The 24,795-nt window shown below is 42.1% G+C and overlaps 1 protein-coding gene across 1 annotated transcript in view; it reads right to left on the bottom strand.

Annotated features, from left to right (window-relative positions):
• The window catches only part of Dnajc7 (DnaJ heat shock protein family (Hsp40) member C7), a 37,350-nt gene that overhangs the window by 3,421 nt on the left and 9,134 nt on the right, over window positions 1–24,795 (bottom strand). The window contains exons 2-12 of the mRNA XM_042674087.1: window positions 17,917–18,005; window positions 14,535–14,659; window positions 12,891–13,004; window positions 11,649–11,723; window positions 8,701–8,819; window positions 6,972–7,125; window positions 6,489–6,653; window positions 5,231–5,322; window positions 1,587–1,660; window positions 855–1,001; window positions 499–651 (exon numbers count right to left, since the gene is read on the bottom strand). Coding sequence (XP_042530021.1) covers window positions 499–651; window positions 855–1,001; window positions 1,587–1,660; window positions 5,231–5,322; window positions 6,489–6,653; window positions 6,972–7,125; window positions 8,701–8,819; window positions 11,649–11,723; window positions 12,891–13,004; window positions 14,535–14,659; window positions 17,917–18,005 — 1,307 coding nt within the window. The remainder of the gene's footprint in view (window positions 1–498; window positions 652–854; window positions 1,002–1,586; window positions 1,661–5,230; window positions 5,323–6,488; window positions 6,654–6,971; window positions 7,126–8,700; window positions 8,820–11,648; window positions 11,724–12,890; window positions 13,005–14,534; window positions 14,660–17,916; window positions 18,006–24,795) is intronic.

Here is a 24,795-nt window from a genome sequence, read left to right as displayed (position 1 = left end):
CTTACTGCATATAATCCTAAAGTCCTTCTGAGGTCTGATCCAGCTGCTTGCTGGCCTTGCCTCTACCCCTGACTGACTCTAGCACCCTCTCTTTATTCTCCCATCTTTTTGCCGTCCCCGAAGGAGATACTTTTCTTCTGTACTTCGAGGCCCGTCCTTGCAGAGCTCTGTAGAGCTCACGGTATAGCCTGTAAACCTGCTGTGCCTGACCTACCTTGTTGACTCCATGTGTATTACTCTGTTTAGGTCAAGGATCACATTTGGCCCAGGAGGTGGAGTTCACAAACTAATCAAAGTCAGGACACCTATCTGATTCCTCTGTTATCTCCAGGGCCCAACACAGTGCCTCACACTTACACTCATTGAGGGAACACCTAACTAACCACTGCCTGTTGCTGGCTAATCATGTGCAGGCTCAGACACCCCTAGGGTCTTAAGAAAAAAGCTCCTAACATCTTACAGGCACTAAGTTCATCCCAGGTGCCCCAAACAACTCACCACCCATATTCATGCCCTCCTCATCCAAGTCCTGTCCACTGTCATAACGAGTCTTTTTCTTGGGATCAGAGAGGATGGTGAAGGCCTCTCCGACTTCCTTGAACTTTTTCTCCTCCTCCTTCTGTACCTCAGCGCTGGCACCACTATGTCGATCTAAAGGGAAGAACACAAGAACTCACATGAAACTACAATCTCAAGAAAAGAAAGTTTAAGAAAAAGATCACTTTATGCCTAACGTTGGAATCTGACACCTTCCATAATCTAGCAGATACAGAACTCAGCACTCCCTATTCCCACTAAAGAGCTACCTGAGGCACCCACTGTGAACAGAGCCCACCCTTCCCCACCAGCTCTACCTGGATGGTGCATCAAGGCCCGTTTCCGATAAGCTTTCTTGATCTCATCCTCAGAGGCATTCTTGTCCACTCCTAGAATCTTATAGTAATCTTTCCTCTTACTCTTCTTCAATTCCAGCTGTGCATTTTTAAGGAGTTGTTTGTGTTCTGCAGGGAGAACATGGCATCAATGGGCAAACCAACTGTGGCTTCATGAAACAAGTCCCAACTCAGCTAGTCTTGGTAACCAAACAAGGGGCTTTTATGGTGTTTTCTTCTTCTTTTTTTTTTGGTCAGTTGTGGGGCTTGAATTCTGGGCTTGGGCGCTATCCCTGAGCTCTTCAGCTCAAGGCGAGCGCTCTACCGCTTCAGCCACAGTGCCACTTCTGGTTTTCTAGTGGTTTATTGGAGATTAGAGTCTCATGGACTTTCCTGCCTGGGCTGGCTTTGAACCGTGATCCTCAGATCTCAGCCTCCTGAGTAGCTAGGATTACAGGCGTGAGCCACCGGCACCCGGCTTTATGGTGCTTTCTTATGGGAACAAAGGAAGTGAAGGTGGCACGGAAGACATGGGAACAGAACACAGGTGCTAAGCACCCAACCAGGAATTCTGTTCACTTTTTCCTGGCTGGTGATCAAATAAGGTTCAGGTACATTCCTGAGCCTTGATTCAAATGAACCTATGTCCAGTTTTAGGGCCTACAAATAAGACCACACATTCCCAGAGAAATGAGTGCTCTTAAACCCTGTTACCTTTTGTTTTCTCCGTCTGATATACTTTTTCATAGTCCCGTACTGCTTCTTCATACTGCTCTGTGTCCATGTAACTGAGAAGGAAGTACAGGGCAATACAGTGCTCAGATATAAACAGCAATGGCCTGAAGGATCACTCTAGGGAAAGAGGCATGGCTCAAGCAAGAGAGGCACACTTTTAGTAAGATGCTTCATGAAATAGAAGAATTCTTAATCTAAAAAAGAATTAGCTATGATTTCAAGGGAAAAAAGAGACAGGCCTCATGAAACTGGTACCCAACCCAGCAGAGTGATTCTGTGCTCTGAGTGTCGAGAAGTTCCTGTGGCACAGAGCAGCCCAAGAGGCACCTGGACAGCCTCGGGAAAGGCAACACAAAGGTACCTACTTGGTTATTCAGGACTGAAATACAAGAAAAAAAAGTTACCATGTGAGATAAGTGGCTGCAAAAGAGCTTTGAAATCTTTGGCGCCATAAACATGCAGGGATAGCTCCAATTGGGGTGGAGGTGGGATTAGTGAGCCACTAGGATGATTAAGTTCAGGGTGGGAGCTGCTGGCAAATGTTTCCATTAAGACCAACCAATTTGAGAGAAGGACTCTAAACACAGGTTTGCTACTATTTCAGTAGAGCAAAAGAAGAGGGGATCTGGCCAAGATGAGAGGAATCTAACTTACGTTGATTACCAGACCTTTAAAATGTCTTTCCCAAAGAAGAAAACGGCATTTCCCTGTTCCGATAAGATCACTGGCACCAAGACTGGCTTCCAACCTAATGCACTGTGATGGCCGTTCCAGAGACACCCCATCAGCCAGGGAATGGAAGAGACCACACAGTGCTGCATACAAGAGATTTGGTTGACACTGCCATCACAAGACCCCATCTCTGCACACACTGGGGGCGGGGCAGGGCAGGGAGACTGCTATCAATGTAGTTAAGAGAGAAGCTTAGCATCTTAGACGTCTCTGATTTCTTGGAAATATCTTGATTTATGACTTAAAAAAAAAACAAAAACAATGCCCTGTGGACATAAATGCTACTAGGAGCTCAGAGAATCAATTTATAGAATGAAGTATAATACAACTTGGAGTAAAAGAAAACAGAACTCATAGTCCCTGGGTATAGAACTATCTGACAAACCTTTTGGGTCTGTGAAGCCATTCCAGTGCACTTATTTAAAACCTCAAAATACTTCCCATTTAAAAGTAAGTGAGGGGCTAGGAATGTGGCTTAGTGGTAAGAGTGCTTGACTAGAATGCATGAAGCCCTAGGTTCAACTCCTCAGTACCAACTAACAGAAAAAGCCGGAAGTAGTGCTGTGGCTCAAGTGGTAGAGTGCTAGCCTCGAGCAACAGAAGCTCAGGAACACTGCCAGGGCCCTGAGTTCAAGCCCCAGGACTGGCAAAAAAAAAAAAAAAGTGGGGCTTTAAGGAAGGAACAAGTTAATAAATAATGTGAGATATAGCAAACATTGGGCATCTGCCTGCCTATAATGATAAGTTAAGATAGATTGAGGCAATGGTCAGGCTTCTTTGGTAAATTAGCCTGAGCTAATTTCCAGTATGTCTTATCAAGCTCAGCTGCTTGAGAGGATTGTTGCCAAATATGCAGCCAGCTGTGCAAAACAATGCATGCTGTCACCCTGTGATGGGATCGGAGGCAAAGCCACTCCAAGGACAGTTCTGTTTCTAACATAAAAATAAGGAGTTGTCTGATCAAAGCAATTCCTGAAAGAAAATAAGTCTCCATTTCATGGTCTTCCTAACAAATCAAGAATCTACTGTTTTCTTCCCAGTCCCTCTTTAAATACTACAGAGCATTATATTAGGCCAATAGAGTAATCATGTGGCTAGCTACCCCCTTTCCCACTATTTTAGATAAAATTGCAGGAACACCCTCATCTATAGAGTATTCTGTATTTGTTAAGTAGGTCTTTAGTTGAATCAAAGGTTATTTTTCATCATCTATACTTTCTTTTTGGAAGGGAAGGAGAGACAGGAGAGAGGAGAGAAAGGAGAGGAGGAGGAGAGAGAAAAAGAGGAAGGGAGGGGCTGGGAAGGTGGCTCAGTGGTAGAGTGTTTGCTCTGTATGCATGAGGCCCTGGGTTTGATTCTCGGCACCACATAAACCAGAAGTGGCGCTGTGGCTCAAGAGGTACAGCGTTAACCTTGAACTAAAGAGCTGAGGGACAGCGCCCTTGAACAATAACAACAGCAACAACAAAAAAAAAGGAGGGGGAGGTAGAGGGAGAATGCTGAGAACTAAACCAGGGCCCTGCGAACACTAGGCAAGTGCTTTACCACTGAGCTACACCTCCAGCCCAAGCTTTCACTTTTATCTACTAGTAGTGTGCACAGATGGAATGAGGGAGCTAGTCTCACAGAATCTGTAATGTAATTCCATGTATGGTCCTACTGGACACTTAAGTCATCCAGTTAAAAAAAAATTCATTTAAAAAACAAAGCACACACAGCAGCCATTTTTCCCATTTTTAAGTGTGATAATTTTTGGGAAATGAAATGGGAGGTAGTCTTTGAGACATTCTGTACCACTGATGAGAGAAGGGAGCTTTTAGCAATTGGTCTTCAGGCATAAGCCGACAGTACCTGTTCTTTGGACCTGAAAGCTCATAATAAGGAATGGAGTATGCTGGAAGATGGCATACAACAAATATGTTTTCATTCAGGCTCTTTAAGTACGTAAAGTTCTCTGCTTGGGAATAATTTTCTTGTGCTGAGGAATGAATCTAGGGCAAAGTGATTACCAGACAAACCTTTAGCACTGAGCTACATTTCTACAACTTTGTAGAAATGTAATCAAGGCTGGCCACACACTCACAAGTTTCCTGCTTTAATCTCCAGAGTCCTGGGATTACAGGCATGTGCCAACACAGCTGGTACAGAAGGGATGATTTCTGAGAGTTGTTTATCCTACTCCCTGATACTGTTCCTGTCTGAAGAAAATTCTCCTGTGTGTTCAAGAGTAAGATGAACAAAGAAGCTAGGAGAACCTAAACTCTGAGGAAAATCTAGGCACTACAAGGAAGGTATAATAATCCTATTTATAAATCACCTTGTCAGAGTCCAGTCTGCTCAAAACACTTATCTAGACAACTCATCCAGAATATTTCAGAAGATTCCTTATACTATGCTGAGGTAGATTAAATCTCTTTCAACCACAAGATTATCTTCCCTCACCCAGAACAAACAGATACAACCCTCAACTGTCTCCAAGAGATATTTTATTCTTCCCTCTCCCATACATTCACTCAACAAAACATTTACTTGGTGAACACTGATGTGCCAAGCACTGTGCCAAGTTAGAGCAAAGGTGAACATCATAAAATAAAATCTCTAAAGGAAATGGATTTACACTTTAACAAAAGGAATTTGGGTCAGGCATCAGAAGAAACTTACTGACCGTGAGGGGCGTTAGACACAGGCATGGGAGACTGAGGGAGCTTGTGCAATCTCCTCCGCTGGAGGTCTATAAAGATAGTCTAGGGCTGGAACAATCCCACCTAGAGGCAGGGGGAAGGACCAAATGACCTCACAACATCCCTGGGTCTGCTTTATCATCCACAATGCAATTCCCCTGGTAGGCCAGTGGCAATTCCCTCTTCCCCCTGCCCTCCAGGGGCACTTACCACTGAGCTCTTCTCAAGTAGGCTTTTATGTAAGAGTCATCAAGCTTTACCGCCTGAGTGCAGTCTTCTATTGCATCATCTAGTTTCCTAAGCTTCAGGAGAGAGAGAGAGAGAACAGTCACATTTCACATCTTCAGTGAAGGAAGAGCCCCAAAACCATGTGTATGGCTTCAAAATTTTGAAAAGATCAATCACTGTGTCCCCCTTATCATACTAAGTTCTTGGTCTCTGGGAAAGCCAGTTATCTCAGAGCTCAGGACACCAAATTTACTATGTGATACAATCAAGGATATCTAACATTAGTGCTCAATAACAAAGGTAATTCTTGTCCTCTATTCTTTTAGAGGCCAACAAAAAGGTTCAGAATAATTCCAATTCTGTTGTTTTTTGCCCATAATAAGGCTTGAACTTAGGGCCTGGGCATTGTCCCTGAGCTTTTTCACTCAAGGCTAGAGCTCTACCAGTTGAGTCACAACTCTGGTTTTTTGGGTTTTTTTAGGTGGTTAATTGGAGATAGAGAGTCTCACAGGCTTTCCTGCCCAGGCTGACTTCCAACTGTGATCCTCTGATCTCAGTCTCCTGAGTAGCAAGCATTATAGGCATGAGCCACTAGCACCCAACTTACTCTGCCATTTTTAACCATATATAGGGGAACTACCAGTTATGCTGGTAGAAAAAAACTAAGCTTGCTTCATATCTAATTTCTTCCCTATCACTCCTGAAATTTAAATTAACCATTGCTTAGGCAAAGAAAAGAAATACTTCCTGAAAATTATCTGAGTTCCTAACCATTCCACTTTGAGGGAAAAAAATGTGAAGGGAATAGTTTTCAAACTTCCTGAAGTACCTCTAAATTTCACAGAAAAGATAAGCTTGCTTCTAGAAGGTTGTTCCTAACAAGCTGAGACACAACTTTTCCAAAGCAACTTTCTAAGACCTCATTGAGATCCCTTAAAAATATCACCATATGGAGCCGGGCGCTGGTGGCTCACGCCTGTAATCCTAGCTACTAAGGAGGCTGAGATCTGAGGATCGCTGTTCAAAGCCAGCCCGGGCAGGAAAGACCGTGAGACTCCTATCTCCAATAAACCACCAGAAAACTGAAAGTGGCGCTGTAGCTCAAGTGGTAGAGCGCTTGGCTTGAGCTGAAGAGCTGAGGGACAGTGCCCAGGCCCAGAGTTCAAGCCCCATGACCGACAAAAAAAAAAAAAAAAAAAAAATATCACCATATGGCCCATGACTCAGGTCAAGTGCTTACCTTGGAATTAACCGTGCCCCTATTACAGTAGAGTTTAGCATTTGTTTTTATATTATTGGGGTCTATCCCCAGAGCTTCTGTGTACAGTTCATATGCTAGCTTGTAATTTCCTTCCTTAAATGCTTTATTCCCATCTTCTTTCTTTGCTTTAAGTGCTTTGGCATTCTACAAAGAAAAGCAAGGAGAAGTGAGTTAACACCTACAAAGCCTCTCGACTGTGGTATAGTGAGGCTGCAATCTCTCTTCAATCTTCCATTCCAGTATAGTTCACTATCACAGGGCTCCTCTCACCACCTGATTCTAAAATTTTCTGCTCCAAACATCTTTCCTCCCATTCCAAGATCCCTTGTTTTTATTGTACTGTGGACCAAACCTAGGGTTCTTGCACTTGCTAGGTAAATACTCCATCACTAAGCCACATTCTAAGCCCCACATGATCTTAAGGTCCCAAAGGAAGTTGTCTTTCCCGTGCTTAGAACTTACTCTGCAAGCAACACAAGCCTTCTCATGGTCAGGAGCCATCCTGAGAGCCTGTACAAAAAACTGAACTGCCTTCTCAATACAATCTTCATAATAAAGGCAAAGACCTCGTACATACAGAGCGTCCGCATTGGTGGAATCCATTCGTAAAATGTCACTGCAATAGCAGAAAGGAACACATTAAGCTGTGGCTTGAATGTCCTGATCATTCCACCATTTGTGGCCAGTTTGTCCCTTGACCACATACATGTTTATGTGTCCAATACTGAAAGAATCCAAATTAGACAGACTCCCAAGAACTCTTCCCACCCCTTGTCAAAATAAGCTACTTACATTCACCTTAATATTTTTTTTTTCCCCTTTTACCTTCTTTTTCCCCCCACAGAACCTCCTGCATTTTAGGTCCACTTTCCCAGTGCACTATAAACCTAGCTCAATACCTTTCTTGCATCTCTCAACCCTTACCTTACTAGAACAGTTTAACAAATTACAGTCCGAAGAGCTAAATCCCTTTTGTTGCTGCTGTTGCTGCCTTTTTCTTGGGGCTAGGAATCGAAGACAGGGCCTAGTACATGCTAACCATATACTTTCTACTACTCCCAAGTCCCTCTGCACTGTTTTCTTCTTTTATATTTGTACTTATTACAAACAACTTCATTAGTTTTAATATTCTCATAGCTTAGCAATATATTTAACTCCTCCTAAATATAACTTCTTTTTCTTTACAATAAATGGTTCTACTTCATTTGCTAAGACTTTACACTAAACAACTCATTCCTCGATTTCTAATTGTCCTATCTCTGCCCCCACATTTTATTTATTTATTTTTGGGGTCCGGTCGTGGGGCCTGAACTCTGGGCCTGGGCGCTGTCCCTCAGCTCTTCAGCTCAAGGCTAGCACTCTACCATTTGAGCCACAGCGCCACTTCTGGCTTTTTTTTCTTTTTGCTTATGTGGTACTAAGGAATCGAACCCAGGGCCTCATGCATGCAAGGAAAACGCTCTACCACTGAGCCACCTTCCCAGCCCTGCCCCCACATTTTATTAGACTCTATTAGTAGTGTCATTTTAGTATGCCCATATACGTACACAGTGTTCCTTGACCAGACTCATCCCCTTCATCATTCTCTGTCACACTTCTGGTTTTTTTTTTTGGGTCCAGTCGTGGGGCCTGAACTCTGGGCCTGGGCGCTGTCCCTTAGCTTTTCAGCTCAAGGCTAGCGCTCTACCACTTGAGCCACAGCGCCACTTCCGGCTTTTTTCTTTTTGCTTATGTGGTGCTGAGGAATCAAACCCAGGGCCTCATGCATGCAAGGCAAGCACTCTACCACTGAGCCACCTTCCTAGCCCACTTCTGGTTTCTGTAAATAAAATTTTACTGATATATATTAATACCCATTTGTTGATCTATTATGTGGCTCATTTTATACACAATGACAGAGCCCAGTTACAATAGAGACATCTAATAAAGGTTAAAATACTATCTGGTCTTTTACAGAGTTTGCCAGTTCTGGAGAAGGAAAAAAATTACAAAAGTAAAAATCCAAACCCTCACATAACAATCTTTTCTTTCTTTTACAGCTCAAGTACCTGCTATACTATACCTATAAACCCTGTGGGATTTCTGATCTGGTCTAACTGCTGGGTTAAAGTTCCAGGAAGGTCAGATCTGCCCTTGCTGGCAAACCCAGTAATATCTAGCATCTCAATGATGAACTGGCCTGACTGTGTACCTGGCCACAGACTGTGCTTCTGGATATCGACCCAGCATAGCTAAACATTCTGCTTTGAGGATTTTGAAGCGATGGCAGGCAGGGGCAAATTCTAGGGCACGGTCCATGCAGAAAACCACCTAGGGGTACAAAAAAAACAATTGTAAGGCTCTTCATCCTAGATTCTAGAAATGTCTTTAGTTTGGGGACAGCCACAGAGAGATTCAAAGCTCAAAGAAATTCCCTGTTGAGAATTTCTCCACTGTTGAGCTAGAAGAATGTTTTAAAACATATTAATGCACTCAAAGCACTAAAATGAAGAGAACAGGTGATTTACATGACGACGACAGCAAACATTTACTAAGCATTTTATATATTAATCCATTTAGTCCTCACAATTTTACAAGATAATATTGCCTTTATTTTAGTGGTAAGGAAACTAAGAAATAGAGAACTTAGTTCTCCAAAGCTCATGACAGAACAGGACTTGAGCTTAGACACACAGACTTCACAACCTCCCTCATCATGCTAAGCTGCCTCCATGGCTAGCTCCACACCCAGTGACTCATCAAAGCTCATGATTTCAAAATATTGCTATTTCCTATTCTATATAACTTATCAGGCTTAGTGCCTTTTTTGTTTTTTGGTCATGGGGCTTGAACTCTGGGCCTGGGTGCTGTCCCTCAACTCTTCAGCTCAAGGCTAGCACTCTACCACTTGATCCACAGTGCCACTTCCAATTTTCTGAGTGGTTTACTGGAGATAAGCGTCTCATGGACTTTCCTGCCCGGGCTGGTTTGAACCATGATCCTCAGAGATCTCAGCCTCCTGAGTAGCAAGGATTACAGGCATGAGCCTGGTACAGAATCGACACACCCGTGGCTCATGCCTGTAATCCTAGCTACTCAGGAGGCTGAGAATGGACATACCCTTAAAGTTAGTGAAATTCAGTTTCCTCTTCTGTACCTGGAGTCTAATATTATAATGGCCCCTCTTCTACCTAGTCAGTACAGATATATACTCATAGATTAGTTTAAGTGGTTCTATAGTAGATTCTATCACATTACTATTCCCAACATGCTGCTATACAAATGATAAGCCAAGTATCTTACATACTAATAGTAGAGCTGGGATTAGTTCACTCTTTCAATCTCATAAAGGGTCTCCATATATTCACTCTCCCTATCCCTTCTCATAATTTGTTCTCTGAGTTTTCATTTTTTATTTAGTTGTTATTCATGGGAGATGCTTGCTGAATCATAGTGTTCATAGAGTAATTGACCTAAAAGACAAATCTGAAGTTAAGGAATATCTGAAGTTAAGGAATATCTGTTTCCTCTAAGAATCTGGCCATAGAGAAAAATGAGCAGACCACATCTGAACACCAAATTCCATCAACATAAGGACTCACATAACGGCACACTAAAATGGAATGAAAAAACCTTCCATGTACTAATATGGAAAGATCCAAATCTGTTCAGTTAAAAATGGGGTATAGAACTATGAATTGCAAAAAAAAATCTATACTTAATACATGTAGAATTGTAGAAGAAAACAAAAAATATGTGAACAGAGGGTAGGGTTAATGGTGTAGATCAGTGGTAGGGCATGGCCAAGGCTCTAGGTTTCAACCTCAGAATGAGAGGACAGAGAAAAGTAAATAAAAACAACAGCTACCAAGGAGATGAGAGCTGCTAAAGGCACAGAGCCAGTTTAAGGGTACACTGATCATTGAATGTATTTTTTCCACACTTTCTAGCTTTTATTTTTTGTATGTTGGGCCTTTGGCTTGAACTCAGGGCCTGGGTGCTATTCTTGGGCTTTTTTTGCTCAAAACTAGTGCTCTACCACTTAAGCCATAGCTCTACTTTCAGCTTTTCCAGTGATAATTTGTAGATAAGAGTCCCTCAGACGTTCCTGCCCAGGCTGGCTTTGAACTGCAATCCTCAGATCCCAGTCCCTTCAGCAGTTAGGATTATAGCCAGTACCCGGCTAGCGGGGAGGAAAAGAGGGAGAAAAATGAGGGAGGGAGTAATAAGTCTGACAAGAAATGTACTCACTACCTTATGCAACTGTAACCCCTCTGTACATCACTTTGACAATTAAAAAAGAAAAAAAAAATGAATAAGGAAAGGAAGTCAGTCAAAATTTCAGTTACTACACCCTTTCAGCTTCACAAGAACAATGTTCTGTGTAGAGCTGGTTCTGCTCTTCGTGAAGAGCATCAGTTAGAGGCTCAGTGCTTCACTTCCCACCCCCATGTCCCTATGTCCCCAGCAGAGACAGCTGCAGGCAAAAAAGATCTTTGTTTCTCCCAAGTTCATCTGTTTCCCCTGCCAGGATCATAATTCTTCATTTGTGACATCACCATGGGGGGGCTGGGATGTCACAAACAGAGGTTTCTGTCAGAAACTCAGGATTCTGGCTCCAGGGTGTGCAAGAAAGAAAAGTAACCCAGAAGACTGCCTTTCAAGACAAAGCTTTTGCCTATAAAAACTAAAAAAACACGACAGTAGGCAGAATTGCTCTCCAAACACACACACACACACACACACACACACACACACACACACATACACACACACACAAAACTTATGAATCACACTAGCAAGACACTGTGGTTTTTCAAAACTGATTGCTAGAAGAGGGATGCTAATACAAGGACTCTGCATAAACTAATGAAAGACTATTTGCCAAGCAAAAGATGCCCGGCAAAATTAGTTGTTTTTAACTTTTGGGGGCCATCTACCTTTCCTCTGAAACTTTAGTGAGGACTAGTTCTAAATTCAGGCATAGTAACTCCAATATTTAGAAAGATATTTGAAACTTTTAAACTTTTCACATATTTCAGACTTACCAATTCCTTTAATATGTTTATCATCAAGAACTATCACACAGTCTAATGTTTAAGTAGAAATTAGGGCTTTATAAGAAAGGATAGATAAGATTATCTTCTAGATATACTTTACCTTCCGAAAATCTCGCTTTTCAAAATCTGTTTCTGCTATTTTCTCATATTCCATGACAGCATTAGCATTCTTAAACTACATGGGAAAAATCAGACATAGGAAAAGTTTCATTGAAATTACACATTGAATAGTCACAAGTCAGCAATGTCTAGATAAATCTCTTTCAAGAACATTGTTCAAGCAGGGCACTAGTGACTCATACCTATAAGCATAGCTACTCAGGAGACTGAGAAGAGATGATTTTGATTTAAAGACAGCTGAGGCAGAAAAGTCTAAGACTCTAATTAGTAAAAAAAGCTGGACTGAAGATATGACCCTGGACCAAAAGGGGGGCGGGGGAGGAGAGGGAAAGGGAGGGGGAAGCATCAGCGGCTCATTTCTGTAATCCTAGCTACTCATGAAGCTGAGATATGAGGACTGAGGTTCAAAGCCAGCCTAGGCAAGAAAGTCCATAAAAATATTATCTACAATAAACTATGCAAAAAAAAAAGCCATAAGTGGTGGTGGCTCATGCTTGTAATCCTAGCTACTCAGATCTGAGGATCACAGTTCAAAGCCAGCCCAGATAGGAAAGTTCATGAGATTCTTATCTCCAATTAACCATCAGAAAACTAGAAGTAGCACTGGGGCTCAAGTGGCAGAATGCTCGCCTTGAGCAGAAGAGATCAGGGCCAAATGCGCAGGCCCAAAGTTCAAGGCCATGACTGACCAAAAAAAAAAAAAAAAAGCCAGAAATGGAACTCTGGTTCAAGTGGTAGAGTGCTAGCCTTGAGCAAAAGAATCTCAGGGACAGCACCCAGGCCATGAATTCAAGCTTCAGCACTAGTACCAAAAAAAAAAAAAAGAAAGGGTGAGTAGGGAGGGAGAAGAGAGGCTTCAACTAAACTAATAAAGATCTTCAGTTTGGGAATCAAGTCATGAAGAAAAGAGTCTGGCCCTAGTCAATCAATTACTGGTGGCACAGATGTAGTGGTACAGTGTTGACCTAACAATTGTGAGTTTAAACCCCAGTATTGCTCCCAAATCAAAAAACAGAACAAAACAGAAAAGCTATAAATCATATTCAAAACCCATTTCACAGATAAAGGAAGTTGAAGCTCAGAGAACTATGACATTTGCCTAGTTACCCAGATGTTAGCTGATAGCAGAAGTAGGACTAGATTTCAGTTCTGACTTTCAAGTCATCACTCCTTCCAATATATCACAATGACATTTTTGATGCTAACAGGATTAGACTCTTACCTCCTGCTGTGCCTGAGCATTTTTGTGATCCAGTTCTAGGGCCCTCTGGAAACTGCGACATGCTGCCATGGCATTCCCTAGTGACAAGTGACACTTGCCTTCTCGTAAATGTCCCTAGGAGAAATACATAGAGGGAAGGAAAAGAGAATGACTGGTCACAGAAGAACTGAGCAACAGTAGAAAGTACCCACATGAATGCTGGGGAAATACTCAAGTGGTAAAATGCCTGCCTAGCAAGTTGAGGCTGAGTTTAAATCCCAGGATCACCAAGGAAAAAATAAAAATAAAACAAAAAAATACCCACCCACAAAAAAACCAGCAGCAATGAAAATAACTGCCTAGGGACAAGAGAGAAAGGGTTAAAATTTTATTTATTTATTTATTTTTTGCTGGTTGTGGGGCCTAAACTCTAGGCCTGGGCACTGCCCCTTAGCTCTTCAGCTCAAGGCTAGTGCTCTACTACTTGAGCCACAGCGCCACTTCCAGCTTTTTCTGCTTATGTGGTGTTGAGGAATCTAACCCAGGGCTTCATACATGTAGGGTAAGCATTCTACCACTGAGCCACCTTCCCAGCCCCTTAATTTTGTTTTTAAAAATTACTTTTTTTTAAAAAAGGGGAACTGATGATTCACACTATAATCCCAGCTACACAAGTCTGAGATCTGGATGATCATGGTTCAAGGTCAGCCTGGGCAGAAAAGTTTTCTAGAGTCTATCTCAAAAGTAACCTGCAATTGGGGCTGGGAAGGTAGCTCAGTGGTAGAGTGCTTGCCTTGCATGCATGCCCTGGGTTTGATTCCTCAGCACCACATACGCAGAAAGAGCTGGAAGTGGTGCTGTGGTTTAAGTGGTAGAGTGCCAACCTTGAGCTGAAAAGCTGAGGGACAGTGCCCAGGCCCAGAGTTCAGGCCCCACAACCAACCCGAAGGAAAAAAAAAAAAAAAACTGAAACAAACAAAAAAACCTTTAAAAGCAGGGCTAGATATGTAGCTCAAGTGGTATAATACCAGCCTACCAAGTACTAGGCCCTGAGTTCAAAACCCAGTACCACAACCTTAAAAACAAAAATAAAAACAAAGATAAACTACAGCGGGAGCAGTGGTTCTTTTACTAAAGAAAACTGCCCTGCATTTATCATTGCTAGGAGTTGTTTTTGGTTGTCTCATTTGGGAAGAGGGAGTGATACTGATACTCATAGTTAAGGCCAGAGATGTCATGACACATTCTACACTGCTGGATACCCCCATAGCTGTGCGCCTCCATAGTTGTGCTCATGCCTGTAATCCTAGCTACTTAGGAGGCTGAGATCTGAGAACTGAGGTTCAAAGCCAGCCTAGGAAGGTAAGTCCATGAGACTCTTATCTCCAATTAACTACCAAAAAGCCAAAAATGGAGCTGTGGCTCAAGTGATAGAATGCCTGCTTTGAAGGAAAAAGCCAAGTAAGTTCAAGCCCCATTACCAGAATACACACATACATACAGACTCTCCTTCCCTCTCTCCCCCTCACACACAAACCACAGATAGCCACCTTCAACCAAGAATTTTCTGGCCCAAAATGATAATACTGTCAGGATGAAAAAAATCCTGGGCTAGAGAATTCAAGCATAGCAACTCAGTCTTCCCCAAAGAACCCTTTTACATACCCGGACAAAGCTGTCATCCAGTCTCACTGACTGTTGGGCATCTCCAAGAGCCTCCCGAAACCTTCCCAGCATTATCAACGTGGCTGCTCGATTACCATAATAGCTAGCATTTTTAGGACACATATCTAATATGATAAGAAGAGAAAAGAAAGTTCAGCAGAAGTCAAGGATTTGAACATTTAAGGGCTATTTCTTGAAACTGTCAAAAAACTCAAAGAATGCTGAAGTCAGGCACTAGTGGCTTACACCTGTAGTCCAAGCTACTAAACAAGCTGAGATCTGAGCATCACAATCCAAAGCAAGCCCAGGCAGGAAAGTCTTTAATACAATTATCTCAAATCAACTACACACACACACACACAAAAAAACTACTGCTACTACTACTACTACTACTACTACTTCTACTACTATGGAATTAAAATATGCTGATAAATTAAGCATGGAGATAAGATAATTTAGGTGGACTTTTTTTAATTTTTTAAATTTTTATTAAATTTTTAATATAAAATTGATCTGCATTTCTTTTTTGAAAAATCTATTTCATTACAGTGATCTGGTCATGGTTAGGAGCTCCCAGGGAAAGCTGCTGCTGACATTAAGGGCACCGCGAGTAAGGGCCACACTCCTCAGAGGCTATTCACTAGACATGCCATCATCATGGGATAGGTGGACTTTTTTCTTCTGTAACATTCAGCACTTCAGGAATTCTGTGAGACTCTCACCTCTAATTAGGAACTAACAAGCTATAAGCAGAGCTGACTCAAATAGCACAGCATCAACACTGAGAGAAAAAAACTAAAGGACAGCACCCAAGCACTGAGTTCAGCCCTAGTACATGTACACGTGTATATGTATACAGAGAGAGAGAGGGACAGAGAGAGACATGTTGAAAAGAGCTAGAGGTGTAGCTCAGCAGTAAGCACTTGCCTAGTACTGTAGGTAGAAACCCTGGGCTCCAGGCCTTGCATCACGCCCACACCCACATACACATACACACAGATTGTTAACACTCTCTTTAAAGGGTCACAGCCAAATTTTCGACTATTTGTACAGCTGAACAACAGCAACGATGCAAGTAATTTTTAAAGAGAACAAGTTATGGACGGAGTCATGATGCAAATGGCAGACTCCTTGTCTAACAAGCATGAGGCCTGGAGCTAAAACCCTAGTACCACAAAAAAAAAAAAAAAAAAAAAGCCAGGTGCTGGTGGCTCACATCTGCAATCCTAGCTACTAATGAGGCTGAGATCTGAGGATCACGGGCCAAAGCCAGCCCAGGCAGGAAAGTCCGTGAGACAGTTATCTCCAACAAACAACCAGAAAACTGGAAGTGGCGGTGTGGTTCAAGTGGTAGAGCGCTCGCCTTGAGTTGAAGAGCTGAGGAACAGTGCCCAGGCCCAGAGTTCAAGCCCCACAACCAAAAAAAAAAAAAAAAGGTACAGTTTTAGGGCAAGGGTGGCCCAGGAATGTTATAAATAGCCAAATGAACCAGGCACTGGTGGCTCATACCTGTAATCTTAGCTACTCAGGAGGCTGAGATCTGAGAACTAAAGTTCAAAGCTAGCCCAGACAGTCTGTGAGATTCTTACCTCCAATAAACTACTCAGAAAAAGCTGGAAATGGGCTGGGAAGGAGGCTCAGTGGTAGAGTGCTTGCCTTGCATTCATGAGGCCCTGGGTTTGATTCCTCAGCACCACATAAGCAAAAAAAAAAAAAAAAAAAAGCCGGAAGTGGTGCTGTGGCTCAAGTGGTAGAGCGCTAGCCTTGAGCTGAAGAGCTGAGGGACAGCGCCCAGGCCCAGAATTCAGGACCCTTCCCCCTCCCCCATAAAAAAAAGCTGGAAGTAGCACAGTGGTTCAAATGGTAAGAGTGCTAGCCTTGAGCAAAAGAAGCTCATGGGCAGTGCCCAGGCTCCAATTTCAAGCCCCAGGACCAGCACAATAAACAGCAAACAAATATCCAAATGACCCTGGACAGAAAAGAGGCTCTCACTCTGTTTTAGGGGACTGGTAGATGCATTTACTTCCAGTAATAAAACAGAATAAAAGAGCACAAAGAATGGCTCTGAAGTACACTGATTATCTTTTAGGAGGAATAGTTTACATCCCTTTAATCTCTTTAATGTCTTTTATAAAGTGACATTAGGGCTGGGAATGTGACTTAGTGGTAGACTGCTTGCCTAACAAGTATGAAGCCCTGGGTTCAATTCCTCAGTACCACATAAGCACAAAAAAAGCCAGATGTGGCACTGTGGCTCACATGGTAGAGTTAGCCTTGAGCAAAAGAAGCTCAGGGACAGTGTCCAGGTCCTGAGTTCAAGCTCAGGACTGGCAAAATAAAATAAAATAAAAAATATACAGTGATATTAAATTGCATTTACTGAGTTGGGATAGGAGTCTGTAACAAGTTAGATAAGAAGAATGCTGGGCTGGGGGTATGGCTCAAGGGGTAGAACACCTGCCTGACAAAAGCAAGGCCCTGAGTTCAAACCCTAGTACCACCAAAAAAAAAAGAAAAAGGTAGCAGAAGGGCAGTGGTGGTTCATGCCTATAATTCTAGTTGAGGCTGAGGAATGAAGCTAACTAAGAAGGCAGACAAATCTGAGATTCTTATCTTCAAGTAATCAGCAAAAAGCCTGAAGTGGAAGTATGGCTCAAGTGGCAGAGTGCCAGCCAGCCTTTAGTGAAAAAGCTAAGCAAGAGCAAGAGGGCTGAAGTTCAAATCCCAGTACTGAGCTGGGTGTCTGTGGCTCACGCATGTAATCTTAGCTACTCCGGAGGCTGAGGGTCAACACAGCCAGCCCAGTCAGAAAACTCCACGAGACTCTTATCACCAATAAACCACTCAGAAAACTGGAAGTGCCGAAGTGACTCAAGTGGTAGAGCGTTTGCCTTGAGCTGAAGAGCTGAAGGATAGTGCCCAGGCCCAGAGTTCAAGCCCCATGACTGACCAAACAAAAACAAAAACAAAAACAAAAAAAAACAGTACTGGGAAAGAGGAGGAAGAGGGAGAAAAGGGGAGGGGGTGGAATGGGAGAGGAAGAGGAAGGAAGAAGATGGGAGTAGGGAGGAGGCACTGTCAAGGCTGATATGGAATTAAAATATCAGCTGCCAAACTAAACATGGAGATAAGACTCCAATAATGGAATGCATCTAGGTAGGCACTTTTCTGCTGTAACATTCAATATTTCAGGAATTACGTTTAAATCGCCAAAAGATCTACTCCAACTAGAAAAAGTTATCTATCAGAAGATCATTAAGCCTGAAGTTTACCATCTTACCAGTTACCAGCCCACTAAGCAAAAGCCACTCCTCAAGGAGGATTATTTGTAATACTATTTGGCAAGGAATATTTTCTAACCTAACTACCAGAGCCTTCTCACCTATGGCTTTTGTATAATAGTTATAAGCTTCATTGTAATCTCTCTTGGCATAGTATGCATTTCCTTGTTCCTTGAAGGTCTCTGCTTCCCTGAAAAAAGAAAAAGAATCATGTTATTATACTCCAGAAATAATCTCTGTAACCTCACAGGAACAACCTTTGTTCTGCAGCATCCCAGCACACTGAGCTGAAGGTTAGTGGATACTAAAAGAAATTTATAGATTTGTTTTAGGCTGATGGACCCAAAGGAGGTGCTAATAAAATAATCTAAAATCCTAAGACACTATTTATTTCTTCATTCATCAAACTAAATCAAGAAAATTCACATTGCTTTGCTCCTCATTTCAACCAACTGCTACGCTCCTGTAGAACATGCAAATTTATTTTATTTTTTTGTCAGTCAGTTCCATGCTATACAGAATATCCATCCATGGTGCTTGAACTCAGGGCCGGGGCACTATCCTTAGCTTTTCACTCAAGGCTAGTGCTCTAACACTTTGAATCTCAGCATCACTTTTGGTTTTCTGGTGGCTAATTAGAGATAAGAGTCTCATGGACTTCCCTGCCTGGGCTGGCTTTGAACTGTGATCCTCAGATTTCAGCCTCCTGAGTAGTGAGGATTACAGGCATGAGCCACCAGTTCCCAGCAAAATGCATGTTTGTTCTAAGAAAAATCTTGGTTGTTTTGTTTTTTTTCTATGTTCCATGCATACTAAAAAGAAATAGGTTTAGAGTTGTGTGGTTTACAGACAAAAGATACTACATATATACATACAAACATACTATATAGATTTTTTTGTTTGTTGTTATTTTGCTGTGCTGGGATCAAACCCAGGGACTGTGTGTGCACACGAGGTAAGTACGCTACCACTACCATTGAGTCACATTCCCAGCCCAACGTCATAGAGATTAACACTGGTGATGATATGAGCATTTACAGCTTGGTTCTATGGACATGTGCATTGAAGAGATTCTTGATTCATTTACTTATGAACTGGCATAGCTGCCTTTCTTTTATTGGGGCAATCCTTCCTTTCCATTCTTCTCTATCACTGTCCTGGCAAGCCCTACTAACATGAAAAGACTGCTAGAAGAAAGAAAATGGAAGAACTTATAAATGTAGACAGATTTGAACTATGATGGATCTAAATCTGCTTGAGTTAATTTTATTATACCAACTGTCACAATGATGTAAAATGTCCTCTGCTATTATAAGTCCTCAAAAAAAGATTCTTGAATTTCAAGGCATAAAGTATCAACTGAAATCTTACTACATGGGATACAAGTTCTATAAAGCTAAATTAAGCAAGATACAATAAAAACTACAAGGAATCAAGAGACAGTCCAAGGAATTTGAAGAGCTCCTCCAAAACTGGATTTCAGAAGTTAAGCCAACCTGCCATTAAGAAATTTAACAGTAAATTCCAAAACAGAGAACAATCTAAACGATATCCAAGAAGATCTGGCCTTTTTTTTCCTTTTTCCTTTTCTGGTGGTACTGGAGACTGAATTAAGGACTCTGTGCTTACAAGGCAGGCACTTTACCATTTTGGGCCATGTGCCCAGCCCCATTTGCTCCTGTTTGTCATTGTTATTATATTTTATCCCCCTGGTCCTGGGGCTTGAACTCAGGGGTCTGGGTGCTGTCACTGAGTTTTTTTGCTCAAGGCTGGTGCTCTACCATTTGAGCCACAGATTTACTTTCAGCTTTTTGGTGGCAAATTAGGGATAAAGAATGTTATGGAGTTGGGCACCGGTGGCTCACACCTGTAACCTATCTACTCCAGAGGCTGAGATCTGAGAATTGAAGTTCAAAGCCAGTCAGGGCAAGAAAGTCTATGAGACTCTTATCTCCAATTTACCACTAAAAAGCCAGATTTGAACCTGAAGCAAAAAAGGGCTCCAGGACAGCACGCGCGCGCACGCGCGCACATCCATACACACACAGTCATGAACTTTCCCACCCAGGCTGGCTTTGAACCTCAATCCTCAGATCTTACCCTCCTGGATAACTAAGATTATAGATGTGAGTCACTAGTGCCCAGCTTGGTTATATGTGCTGTGCAGAGAAGGGGTTTAGAATTCAGGCCTCTCTCTCTTGCTCAACTTTTCTAATTAGACTGATGCTCTATCACTTGAGCCATGCCTCAAGTTCCAGTTTTTTGCTAGTTAATTGGATGTAAGTCTCAAGGATTTCTCTGCCAGGCTGTTTTGAACCTTAATCCTCAGATTTCAGCCTACCAAATAGCTAGGATTATAGCCAAGAGAGACAGGCACCCAGATCCTTGGCTATTTTTGAAGCAGGGTCTTGATTTATAATAGGACTGCCTGGGCTACAATCCTCCTTGGGCTTCCCACTGTGGCTGGGGATGACAGATGCAAGCTATGCATCCAGCCATTGTGCTTCTCCCATAGCTGGGATAGCCACTACACAAGAGTCACTGATTGAAATGGAGTCTCGAGAAATTTTATGCTCAGGTGGACTTGAGTCACAGTTTCTGTCTCTGCCTCCTATGTGTCTAAAAAAAAATTTTTTTTTTTTGGTGGTGGTAACTAGGGTTTGAATTCAGGGTTTTATATAGGCAGGAACTCTACCACTTGAGCCACACTTCCAACTCTTGCTTCTTCCTTAATCATCTAGTAGCTAAGAATATACAAATCCTTGTGGAAAACCAAAGGCATTGGTAGTAAGGCAGATACTGTGACAGCAGTATAAATCTTGTTAGTCACAAGTGAAATAAGACCTAAAACTATTGAAAGGTGCCTATCTTTCCCAAAACACTCAGGCTATTAAGTGTAGTGACTTCTAGTAAAAAGCCAAAGGATAATCTCTGGAAATTATTAATAATTACTGAGGTCAAATACTCTTCCTATCTACAAACAACTGGCTAGATATCACTGCTCCTATATTTCCAAAGACATTAAGGCTTAGATCTTAAATAACTTGCCCCAAATCAGGAATGTGACCCATACTGATTAAGAGTACAAAACATGTGCACTTCAACTATATTTGGCTAACACTCACTTATACTTGATACTTTAAAATTTAATTTTTGTTACTGGGAATATCACACGAGTAATAAATACGATATTTTTCTTTTTTCTTTTTTTGGGTCCGGTCGTGGAGCCTGAACTCTGGGCCTGGGCGCTGTCCTTCAGCTCTTCAGCTCAAGGCTAGCGCTCTACCTAAATATATTTTAAAAACATAAAATAGTTATATCATTTAAAATTCAACCCCCAAACTGAAATTTAGGTTGAAACAAGCTAAATAGCATTCCTAACAATTAGTCATAGAGAGTTAGGGCTCCTTTCTCTTTAAGACGTAAGACTTAAGAGAACTGGACTTTGCCTCCCCCAAGAAATGCATTTCATTTTAGTAAATGGTGAGTAGATTCCATTCTAGAGCAAACAAAGCAAGTAATGTAGAGTCAGCCCACAGAAAAAAGAACAAGAATTGTGTTGTGACAAGTTACTATGTTTTTAACCTCACACTGTACAGCACAGGGCCAGAATTAGCTAGTCCCACACAACTGCCTCATGAAAAGAACTTATTTTCATAGAAACATGGCTGATTAACAGCTGCCTAAACAATGGGCACTTAGTGCTTTTAGACTGAATGCTCATTTTTTGCCTCTAGGCAAAAAAAGTGGAGACCCTCCTTCACTTTGAAACTTCTCATCAAAATACACAACAAACTTTAACTATTAGCTCTGACCCTGCAAAACCAGCAGAGGAAAAGAGTGGATCCTTCGGAATCCAGCATGGCAGCAACAAGAACTGATAAGGCTCCATCAGGAATGATTTCTGGGTCAAATCCATTCAAGACTTGCCCTGGAAGTCTGAAAAAGGCTGAAGCTTGTTCAAGTTGCTCTTACAACCAAGTGACTGAAGGGATGAGGTGTCAAAGGTGTGGGACTAGAAAAGAAAGAGAAGACGGGGCTGGGAAGTTGGCTCAGTGGTAGAGTGCTTGCCTCACATGCATGAGAACTGGGTTTGATTCCTCAGCATCACGTAAGCAGGGGGGGAAAAGCCGGAAGTGGTGCCGTGGCTCAAGTGGTAAGGCGGTGCTAGCTTTGACTGAAGAGCTAAGGGACAGCGCCCAGGCCCAGAGTTCAGCCCCCACGACAGACAAAAAAGAAAAAGAAAAAGAAAAAGGAGAAGAGCTGGTTAACACTAGAATTGAGGGCAACCTGACAGTGGCATCTGTTATTACACTACTCACTGCCAGGGTCAATTTATTTGACAACCAAATGAAACACTTGAATACTGGGAAAGAATTGGATCAACTTAAAATTCCCAAAGGAGGGCTGGGAGGGTGGCTTAGTGGTAGAGTGCCTGCCTAACATGCATGAAGCCCTGGGTTCGATTCCTCAGCACCACATAAGCAGAAAAAGCTGGAAGTGGTGCTGGGGATCAAGTGGTAAAGCACTAGCCTTGAGCTAGTGCTAGAGCTGAGGGACAGCGCCCAGGCCCAGAGTTCAGGCCCCACGACCGACCAAAAAAAAAAAAAAAAAAAAAAATCCCCAAGGACCAAATTCAACTATAGGGTATTTTTTCTTTGGATACAGATTTAAACTGAGACTAAATCCTAAAATACTACAACAAAATACAGACTTGGCCATTAGCTACCAAGCCAGAATACACGTCTTGTGCTTTATCAGATATTCAAAGCCTCCAACAGGGGAGGTGCAAGTGAAGTACGCAAGCTGGCTGCACAGGTTTCCTAGCTCCTAGAAGCCTAGTATATACTGCTTTTTGTTGTTGTTCTATTTTTAAAGGAAAAAAACCCACACCTTATTACCATCCCTTCCCATCTCCCCCCCTTCCCCCGCCCCCAGTTATCATTTTTCTTTGAAGGCCTATGTTCTCCCCCCCCCATCATTAGTGTCAAGGGGTTTTTTTTTTTTTTTTTTTGCCAGTCGTGGGGCCTGAACTCTGGGGCTGGGCACTGTCCCTCAGCTTTTCAGCTCAAGCTAGCACTCTACCACTTGAGCCACAGCACCACTTCTGGCTTTTTCTGCTTATGTGGTGCTGAGGAATCGAATCCAGGGCATCATGCATGCAAGGCAAGCACTCTACCACTAAGTCACCCTCCCAGCCCAATGTCAAGGTTTTTAAATTAAAATGAATCTACCTAGTTTCCTATCAAATCTATGGGTCAACTCTAAGGAGATTAAGCACTACAGCTTTGATTCCCCAAGAGATTCTTGAAATGATTCTACCTTTACCACTTTGTTGTAAAGTTTTTCTTTTTCTTTTTTTGGTTCATTCAGTTTTCAGATTTATTCTAAATAGTGAGAAACATGTTCCATTATCTTTGACACTGTCCTGTAGTGTAGTTAAAAAAAAAATCTCTAAGTGGCCACAGATAATAATTATTCAATAAGGTTTCTAGTGTAAGAAACCTTGACATGGGGCTAGAGACGTATATCAGGTGGTAGAGCATCAGCCAATGAGCAAAAGTGCCAGACAGGATTCAAGTCCTAATCCTTTTTAAATGGCTGTTCCAGTGGCTCTCAATCTGGGATCAGTTTTGGCTCCCAGGGGATTTTGGCACTCTCTGGAGACAATGTGGGCCTTCAAGTCCAGGAAGGGGTTGGAGAAAGCACTTGCCAATGAGCAAAAGCAGCAGGTACTGGGTTCAAGTGCCAGTCTCAGATAAAGAAAGAAAGGGACAATGCTTGGTAAGAAATGTATGCATTATCCTGCCCATGTAATTGTAACCCCTCTGTACAGTATGTTCTCAAATAAAATAAAATAAAATTTTAAAAAAAAGAAAGAAAGGGAAAGAGGACCAAAAAAAAAAAAAAGAGGAAGGTAGGAAAGAGGGAGAGAGAGAATCAAGGAGAGAGGAAGGGGAGGAAGTGAGTGAGGGAAGGAAGGAAGGAAGGAAGGAGTGAGTTAAAAAGTTTTTCAAACAATCTGTCTTCTCTGCATCAAGATCAGTACTAGAAGGCCTAGTCTTCCTTCTGACAGAAGTGAGTAAGCAGAATACATTATTTTCTTGATCTGTTTTGCTATCTTAACATGTCTTTGTTTATCAGAAATAACTTCACTGGTCAGAAAACTGTGGGTTTCAAAACCTATTATAGTTGGGCACCAGAGGCTCACACAAATAATACAAGCTTCTCAGGAGGCTGAGATTTGAAGATTGCAAACCCAGCCCAGGGAGCAAAATACATGAGACTCTTATCTCCAGAAAACTACCAAAAAACAAACAAACAACAACAACAAAATGAGAATGGAGCTCAAGTAGTAGAGTGCTAACCTTGAGCAAAAAAGCTCAGGGACAGCATCCAGGCTCTTAGCTTAAGCCCCAGGACCACACACACACAAAAAAGAAAACCTGTTCTATATTATGTGTCTGAAAATCTGTTTATCCTTTGTGTATACAGGTCCAGGTTTTCTCTCCCAATTTAGTATTCTTTCATTGCTGACACCAATTACTCCAACAAATATTACCACAGGAGATCATTTGATACCACATAGGTCTTAGTAAAGCTCAGAATCATGTGATAAAATGAGACAATTAGGACCTATAATCATTGGCTAACTCTGCACATTTACAGCTTGGCCAAATTAAAAACACGTTAGAAGCCAGGCACCAGTGGCTCACACCTATGATCCTAGCTACTCAAGAGGCTGAGTTCTGAGATTGTAGTTCAAAGCCAGCCTGGGCAAGAAAGTCTGTGAGACTCCTTTCTCCACTAAACTACAAAAAAAGCCAGAAGTAGAACTGTGGCTCAAGTGAGAAAGTGCTAGCCTTTGGCACAAAAGCTCTGGGACAGCACTCAAACCCAGGACCAGTACACACACAAAACAAAAACAAAAAATCCACACATTAAAAACACCGTACTTGACACTGCAATGTGCCACAAAA

The sequence above is a fragment of the Dipodomys spectabilis genome, unplaced genomic scaffold (assembly GCF_019054845.1).
Source record: "Dipodomys spectabilis isolate Male_0828 unplaced genomic scaffold, ASM1905484v1 ptg000018l, whole genome shotgun sequence".
Taxonomy (NCBI): Eukaryota; Metazoa; Chordata; class Mammalia; order Rodentia; family Heteromyidae; genus Dipodomys; species Dipodomys spectabilis.
Note: the sequence above shows the minus strand (reverse complement) of the source record. Positions and strands in the feature narration are given on the sequence as shown.